Genomic DNA, 9075 nt, shown 5'->3' with positions numbered 1-9075 from the left:
GTTTACTTATTTCTTATGTTTGGAGTGTCAAACAGAGCTAACCACACTGACAGATCATATGAGTTAGATTCCAGACATGACGCATAATTTTCTGTTCCTCGCCATCGATCGACACGGAAATGATGGTATCGATCGATGTGCGGGACAGAGAGGTACGGCACTTTGCTCTAACATCTCAAACATCTAAATGTGCTTATCACCACCTTTGGACATTTTACACCGAGACGGTGTAATTTAATTCTAGGGGAGGTAGTACTAACACCATCTTCTTGAGTTTTGTCAAAATCTTTTCAAAAGTAATTTTATTGAGTCAAGAAGGGGACTATGAACTTATGATTTTCACTTGAATGTCTAACCACTTTTTAGCACCATTCTAGATTTACTGATTGCAGATAGTACTAAAGATGCTAAAGTGGATCAACCTGTCAACTATACACACTTGGCTAGCTTGTTAGAAAGAACGAAAGGTAACCTCCAACACTAACCTGACATTACTGCTTGTCTTGGGGCTTGGTATACATGAGATCAGATTTTTCAGACAAGTCTGGAAGGTAAAGCCTTGTGAAGATTTATTTATCACTTTTTCTCTCTCTATTTCGTCCCTAGAGTATATATATATATAAAAAATAAAATAATAATAATACGTTAAATTATAATTTAGGATTTAATTAGGAGGAATCTGAACAGGACTTAGTGGCTACAACCATTAAGGCTTGATTTATAAAGATTCCAATAAAAAGAATTTGAACGGGACTTGGAGGAGGCAATCTTCAAGGCTCGCTTCACAAAGAATTCTTGGATATAGGTTGAAAATGAAGTGAACATGGCTTGGTGGCAACCACCATTAAGTCTTTATTTATGGAAACCTGTCCAATTTTGGTCACTGTCTTGCAATAAAAGCAGACGTTGATTTAAGAGAGAAATTAGAGAGAGAGAAAATAGGAACTAACTTTTACCTGCAGCTCCAGAATAATTGTCTGAAAATCTTTGCATCCTCTGATCGATACTCCCAAGGTAAAGCCTGCACTTTTATACTATCGAGAAATGAGGTTGGTCAAGGGGAATATCACATAAGATTTGCTAAGTTGTGGGCTAGATGAATTTGGTTGCTAAGCTAGGATATTGCATAATGTGCTTTTCTGATCAGGACCTTTTAGATGTGGAATGCGATATTGTAGAGGTGATGACTTCTATGTTTTAAATCTGTGAGTCCCTGCTGTTTTCAATCCTCGTTTAGAGAGACTGTCCGTTTGTTTTGCTTGAGGACAAGCAAAAGGATAAATGTGGGGGAGTTGATATACCATGGATTTCATCCATTTTTAGTCATGGTATATAAGTATTTTAATATATATTTATCATGTTTTAGAGTCTTTTCAAAGCAATTACAGGTTCAATTACTTGATAGAAGGAAATGATGCTTTTGTGACACTTTGGAGTACTTTTACGCGTAGAGAATTGATCGACGGTTGATGAGCAATATCGATCGACCGGAGCCAATTAAAATCGATCGACAGCTGTTCAGCGTCATCAATCGATATTGGATCACTCGAGGATTAATCACGAAATTAGAAGACTTCATTTCCATAAAGTTTATTAATTGCAACCTAAGCCCTTAGCCGTCTGTGAGGCTATCTGTACTAGGGTTTTGTATCATTTTAGAGGTAGACTTGCAAAAAGACCTAGTTTGGAGAAGAAGCATTTTGGCTACCATAAGAAGAATTTTGGATTTGAGAGATAGATCTGAGACTGCATAACAGAGAAGATCTTGAACTCCTTTATTTCTATTACTCTTACTTTCTGTGTTCAATATTTCATTTGAGTTTTATTCAAACCATCATGACTTTGTCTCTGATGAATAAGTCTGAGTAAACCCAATTGTTAGATTTAGGTTTCTTATAAAGGTTGAAAGTATGTGCTGCTAATAAGACTGTTAAAAAGGTGTTTTGATTGTTCTTTCATGCTTGTTGAGCCTAATGCTAAAATTAGGATTGATCACCCTCATTTTAGATCTTAGGATTAATTGAGATAACCAACTGTTACCCTCAATACCTAAAATATCCACCGTGATATAACTGACCAGATAACAACGAGAGTTGGTCTAGAAGGTTAGAGAACAGCTTCAAACCCGCTCGCAAAGCTTGCTAGAAGAACCGTCAATCGACGCGACTATCGTTGTGTCGATCGATTGTTTGAAAGGGGTATCGAACGATGTGCATAAAGTCACATCGATCGACTCTTTCTGGAGATCAAAAGACGAAAGTTGAGATCTGAGATCTAGTAATGAAAACCTATCTGGTTTTACCATTGTCTGAGTTCAAAAACTGTCAAACCCTTTAGTCTAAACTAAGTTGCATGCTTTTCATACCTGAGAATTTGCCTTAGTCTAGCTGTTTGCCCATCCTTAAAACAACTTCAACTTTAACTGCCGAACAATTGCCTTGTTCGACTCATCATTTATTGCTTTTAAACAAATAAACTTCTTAGTCTATCTTTATTTATGATCCCTTAGATCTGTTGAGTAATCCTAGAGTCCTTGTGGATTCGATCCCTAATTACTGCATCTGAACCTGTTATTTAAGAGAGTAATTCACTCCTTAGGGTAATTTGAGTGGTATCAGTTGCGCCTTGGCATGGCTGGCGACGTCTTCCTCCCATTTGACCTCCGCCCAGGCTCGAGATAGGACGTCTTCCATGGTTTTGCACTGGTATTTGGTCAGCTCCTTGTAGAGGTCTCCGTCGGGGATCAGACCTCTCTTGAAAGTATAGATAGCAGTGGGGATACTGCATTCGGGGATAGCCACCTTTTCTTGATTTAAGCAGGCTATGTAGCCTCTCAGGGGTTCCGCTCGGTGCTGGAAGATTTCACAGAGGTTGTCAAAGGTTTTCTCCACGTCCCTGCTGCTGGCGTATTTCTCCACCAACTTGTCGCTGAGAACTGCGAAGGAGGCTATGGACTTGGAGGGTAAGTTGATATACCATTGCAGAGCAGGTCCGGTCAGAGTGGAGCCGAAACCTTTGCACAAGGTAGCTTCGCGTGACCCTTTTGGGAGTGCTATGGCGAGCATCCTCTGTCTGTATTGGGCGATGTGGTCATCCGGATCAGTGGTGCCGTTATACGCCTTTATTCTGGGCATCTCGATTAAGGTGATCTCAACCGTGAAGGGAGTATCGGGTTAGGAGTCGGGGTTGCTCTTCCATATGGGGGGAGCTACACCTGGGAGTCTATCCACCATGGATTGCATGGCGTCGAGCCTGTCGGAGAACATCTGGTGAAGGTGAGCGATAATGGGAGACTCCGCTCTCGCTGCTCCGTCTGATGCTTCCTTATCAGGCTCGGCCTCCTAGTCGCTGTCCTCCCCGTAATAGGTCTGAGCATCCTTGGCTTTCTCCCGCGTAGATGCTTCTCCTCCCGGTGCCGCAGTTGGGAGATTCGTGCCTGTCTCGGAGTTAGGTGTTTCCAGAGGTGGCATAGGGCGAACCTGGGTCCGGAATCGACGCTTCTTGTTGCTCGCTGCGTTAAGGGCTTGGTTCTCGTCTCAGAGGTAAGATTCTCCGATTCGAGCTGGCTGACATTCTCGGCGCTCTGCTCCAATTGCTTAGAGTGCTCGTTGAGTTTTTCCTTCAGGATCTGAAACTCAGAGGATAGCTCGGGATTGGTCTCTTCCCGATCTCTTTGTAACCCGGTTACTTGACCTTGCAGGTCATCGATTTGTCTTTGGAGTTCATCCTCTCTCTGAGTAGCTTCAGGTAGCTTGTCATACTCGTCCACCGCCATTATCGCATTGTTTAGATTACTCCCCTCCTTCTAGCGCCAAACTTTTAGGTGATTTTCGTGTAGGATCTTTGTGACTACCACGGAACGATGGACAAGGCTGGTTTTGTATTGACTTGGAGAGGTATATCAGAGCTAAAGACTGGAAGAAACGTTTTATCGAGTAGACAAACTAGGATTACAATGATTTGAGTAAGAACCCTTATTCTAGCCGTCTTACCCTAGTCTTGAAGTGTCGATCCCTTGCTTTAGGGTTTAGGTGCCCCTTATATAGTCTTCCTAAGGCGGGCCTTAGTCGGTTGGAGTAGGTTAAACTCTTCCATATTCGGAAAGTATAGGTGGTTCTCCTTATCGGAAGTTTTCTATTTCCCGGAGGAAGGGGGGCGATCTTGGGACCGAACCCGAAAAACTCTGTAATTGCTATAAGACCTTGGTCTTTCCCTACAAAATGGTCTGATAGCAAGAGCGAGAATATTCTTGATCCCCTCTGATCGCTTTTATGCCCCAGGGTGTAGGGAACTTCACCATTTGGTGAAGAGTTGAGGGGACGGCCCCCATTCCGTGGATCCAGGGCCGTCCTAATATCATGTTATAAGATGAATCGCAATCAACCACGAGGAACTTGATTGACATGTTGACTCTTTCGGCGTATACGGGGAGGGTTATTTCCCCAGCGGTTTGTTTGACTTCCCCGCTGAACCCTATAAGCGGGGTTATCCTCCGAGTTAGAGCGTCTTCCTCCAGCCCCAGGTCTTTGTATTCTGCCTGGAAGATGAAGTTGCTGGAGCTTCCATTACCTACCAGTATCCTTTTTACCAGGCAGTTCACTACAGTGAGCGAGATAACCAGGGCGTCGTGATGAGGAGTGAGGACTTTCTCCTGCTCCTTGGCAGTGAAGCTTATCTCATCTGTTCCTAGGAGCACGCGTTTTGGCTTAGTTTCCTCTAGGCCGTTCTTGGCGTTCCAGGTGCTTTTCTTTGCGGGTGCATGGCTTACGCCGCTGATTTCCGAACTGCCCGAAATGACATGGATCACTCGATCCTGTCGCGGTGGGGAGACGGGAGCAGCTTCAGTGGGTGTTGGGGAAAAATACTCAGCGATTGAATTCCTCCAGACCCCAGGCAGGACACCGGCCTCTGGTTCCCCGCTGCCCGGTTCCCAGGATCCCCGCTAGAAGGAACCCCGGTTCCCTGCTGAGGAGTTTTCCGGGTCCGGTCCCAGGATCACCCACTTCCTCTGGGAAATGGAAAACTTCCGATAAGGAGAAGCTTCTATATTTCCGAATATGGAAGAGTTTAACCTACTCCAACTGACTAAGGCCCGCCTTAGGAAGACTATATAAAGGGAACCTAAACCCAAAAGCAACGGATGGACACTTCAGGACTTAGAGACTAGAGCTAGATGGCTTGAATTAGGGTTCTTACTCAAATCATTGTAATCCTAGTTTGTCTACTCAATAAAACGTTTCTTCAAGTCTTTATCTCTGACATATCTCTCTAAATCAATACAAAACCAGCCTTGTCCATCAATCCATGGTACTCATAAAGATTCTCCTACGCTAAAATCCCTTAACAGTTTGGCGCTAGAAGGAGGGGAGTAATCTAAACTACGTGATAATGGCGGTGTTAGGGGATTTTTGTGAAGACTCTTTTAGAGTACCACGGAACGATGGGTATGCTGGTAAACCGGGTGAGTTTGTATGTATTTCGTGAGGATTTAGAGAGGATAATAAAGAGATAGGATTGGAGAGAGTTTTATTAGATAGAACAAGTAAGATTACAAGGTATTGAGTAAGAACCCTAACTCTAGCCATCTAATTCTAGTCTCTAAGCCTTGGAGAAGTCGATCCCTTGCTTTAGGGTTTTAGTAGCTCTTATATAGTCGTCTGGGAGTCGGTTCCATTAGGTTAAACTCTTCCATATTCGGAAATATGGAAGGTTCTCCTTGTCGGAAGTTTTCCATTTTTTGGAAGGGAGCTCGGTTCCAGGGACCGAACTCGGGGTTCCTTCTAGCGGGGACCTGGAGCGTTCCCTTATCAGGGACCCGAGGGTCTGGGTCCTTCCTGGAGCCTGGAGGAAATGATGCCGAGGTATTTTTCCCCAACAGTTTGCCCCTTATTTCTCAATTTCGTCATCGAAGTTGGGAAATAACCTGTGCACTCAAGTCAACCGGGGTTGCTCATTCTCAGAACTCCCCTTAGGCAGGACCTCGTTCCATTGGTCTTGCTAGCCTGGGTTCCACTCAAGCCGGAACTCATGTTGAACCCAGGTGAGGATCGGTTCCTTCGTGTTTGACCGGAGTCTAGTAGTAGTTTCTCTTACCTTCTGGAGATGACGAGGCTGGAGCTCTGAAATTTGAACCGTGCGCGGGCTGGAGAGAGTTCTTGCTGGAAAAATTCAGGGATCTTTGAGGCTATGATCCTTTGCTTTGAGGAAAGGCGGGAGTGCTACGGAGTTGATGCTTCGACTCTGCAAATGAGAGAGTTCCTATTGGAGAGGACCGGGGCTTCTTAAGGTTGAGGTTCCCTGAGCTAGGGAAATAGTAAGGGGGAGCTCCCAATGTTTGTCTAGAGATTTGTGTTCACGCGTGGTCTTTCCCCCCGACACTTGTAAAGTGTTTCTAGGTTTTTTGATTCTACCCCTCCAATTCCTCCTCCTGATTCCTTTAGTTTCCTTTTTTCTCCCTCTCGAAGATTTCTTGCGATCTCCATATCTCGACTTGGTCTTCATTCTGCAGGTAACTTCTCCTTCTCTTTCGCCTACTTTTAGATCCTTTCTTCGTTCTGCTCCTGAGATGAGGACTGAGCCAGGTCTCTCTCCAGATTCTTCCTTCGTAGGTAGTAGAGTTAGATCTAGTAGATTGAGGGTTGCTCCAACGAAATCTATGGATTCTTCCGATTCTTCTCTGGATCTGACCACCAAAGCAAAAAATCCCAAACCTATTGTTGCTAAGAGAGTTTCACCGGTAGGGGGAGCCGATATCCTCCGATTGGCCCTCCTTCGGTGATAGGGGCTGAGGAGGTCGCGATTTGGAGGAAGAAGTACGAGCTCCCTGATGATGTTGCTATTCGAGTACCTGATCCAGAAGACAGGGTTTCTGATTTTGGTGTGGATGAGGTTCCTGTCTATGAGTGTTACTTCCCGTCTGGCTTCAGGGATCAAATTCCCTCTTTGGTAGCTAAGATATCTGAAACCCTAGGGATTTCCCCAGGTCAGCTAAACCCTCCGGCTTGGACGACATTAATAGCTCTGCAGAATTTGGATGATCTCAATGGACTTGTGATTGGATTGGCTGAGTTCCTGTGTTCTTACTCTGTCTCTCCTCTAAGTGGCGCAGAGTGATGATATCACCTTCTCTGGCGGCAACAGAGAACGTCTCTCTGAGGAGCCAACTGAAGAATAGGGAGGAGGAGTTGAACGATCTGAAGGATGCCGCGGAAACTTTTGAGGCTGAGAAGGCCATGGCTTTGAATGGTGCCAAGGTCGTGGCCCGATGGGAGCTGATGCTGGAGTGGCTTAGTGGTCATACCGATAGCTGGGATCCCGTGAATACCCTAGAGCAGTACAAGACGGTGGAGATCACCAAAGCTGAGCTTCTAGGACTCCCAGCTCCCTCCTTTGAGTGTGAGCCTCGGGATCCTGGTGACGAGGAAGTGAAGAAGACGCCGGAGCCCGCTGCTGATGACCCTCCTGCCAACTGATCCTGATATTTTGTTGTTCGTACTCCTGACCCCGCAGAGGGGTTTTATTTTGTAACTGCCGTTGGTGATGGCTTAAAACTCTGGACCAGGCCTTTGTGCCTTTATTTTGTTGTTTCAAACGATAGCCCTGTTGTGGCCTTTTGATTTATGCTTTTTGGATTTGCATTTTTCGTTTGCTTGTTTGTCCTTCGTCTTTGGGATCTTTAGCTTTATAGGTGATACTCACATTGCTTCTGTAATTGCCCCTTTTTCGAAAGATTGCAGGTTGTTGAGTTACCTTGGGGTCTTGAAGCTTTGACTCATGAGTCTCCAGATTTGAGAGCTGGTGAATACTGCCCAAGTGAGCTAAGCGTTGATTGCTTGAGGGCCTCTTACAGGACCTGGGCCGCATGGGCTCTAGATGTCATGATCGTCGAAGGACTCATGGACCCGGGAGGCTAAGGTTCCTTGGAACCTTGGGACCTTCCAATGATCAGACCTCGTGGGTCTCATATGACTGGATCTCCTCCGGGGACCCTGGGGTTAGTTGGAGAATTTTGATAAGCCTAGGATCTGGAGGTCGTTTTTTAGGGAACCCGTGGGTTCTAGACCCTGAGGTCTTGAGTTGGACACATGATCTTTGGACCCTGAAGTCTTTTTAGGGAACCAATAAGTTCTTGGCCCTGAGGCCTGTCTGACCCCGGAGTTCTTTCTCATAACCCGAAATTAAGGTTTTAAAGTGACCGCATTCTGCCACCCTAGGTGAAACCACTCTCCGTACCTGTTGGGGTATAGCATTCTACCGCTCGGAAGCTGGTCACTATCAAGTTCCCGTGCTGCATCTGCTTTCTGCAGAAGGCCACTATCAGACTTAGAGGTTGCTGGTGTGGGTGAAAATCCAAGTGCCAGGCTTTGCTACTTTCCACGTCTGGAGAAGTAGAATATTATGTGGTGCTCCCGAACTTTTGCACTTGCTCAAGGGCAATTATACCTCCTTTCCCCTGTATTATTCTAGCACATAGCGTTTTAATACAGGTACTTTCACATTTTTGGTATTTTTGTTTGGGACCCCGATATGCCTGATGTTATACATGGGTTTTAGGTAGTATTGACGACATACTCGTGCTTGCGCAGACCCATTCCTACCTTATGTCTCATACCCGTTTTGTCTTTTCGTGGTCGTACCACTTGTCATTAAGGGTTGGCCAGGATCGAAGGTCTCTTGGACCTGATCCAGCTCGTTTGCCCCTTTAAGTATTATGGCGTTCCTACTACTATTTTATAGTCGGAACTATTTTATTATATAAACTTTGTCCGGAGACGTTTCAGCATACATAGGAGTAGGAAAACATAATGCTTAAATAACAGATAAAATAATTAATAGAAATCATAGTCCGGAGACCGTACAAGATATCAGCTTGCGAGGTACCCCGGTGGTTAGGCCATGTTTTACCTCTTGTTGTTAGGTGATACGCAGGGTTTAACTTGCTTCTGGGACGAGCGTCCTTGCTGGAGGGTTCCTCCTTCTTCTACAGGGTTCTACAATGATTCAGGTTCCGCCTTCTCCGGAATGACCCCCAATTACTTGTATCATTGACCTCTGATCCCTGGGTTTGTGGGGTCC

At 45.1% G+C, this 9075-nt stretch overlaps 1 protein-coding gene across 1 annotated transcript; it reads right to left on the bottom strand.

Annotated features, from left to right (window-relative positions):
- Positions 1-4213: 4213 nt before the first annotated feature.
- LOC106319734 lies at positions 4214-5298 on the bottom strand. Its single transcript, XM_013758118.1, has 2 exons — positions 5286-5298; positions 4214-4839 (listed from the first exon to the last, which is right to left on the bottom strand). The coding sequence occupies exons 1-2, from the start codon at positions 5296-5298 to the stop codon at positions 4214-4216; spliced, it is 639 nt and encodes a 212-aa protein (XP_013613572.1).
- Positions 5299-9075: the final 3777 nt, after the last annotated feature.

This window comes from Brassica oleracea, unplaced genomic scaffold, assembly GCF_000695525.1.
Source record: "Brassica oleracea var. oleracea cultivar TO1000 unplaced genomic scaffold, BOL UnpScaffold00580, whole genome shotgun sequence".
NCBI classification, from domain to species: domain Eukaryota; kingdom Viridiplantae; phylum Streptophyta; class Magnoliopsida; order Brassicales; family Brassicaceae; genus Brassica; species Brassica oleracea.
This window is presented reverse-complemented; position numbering and strand designations above follow the sequence as displayed.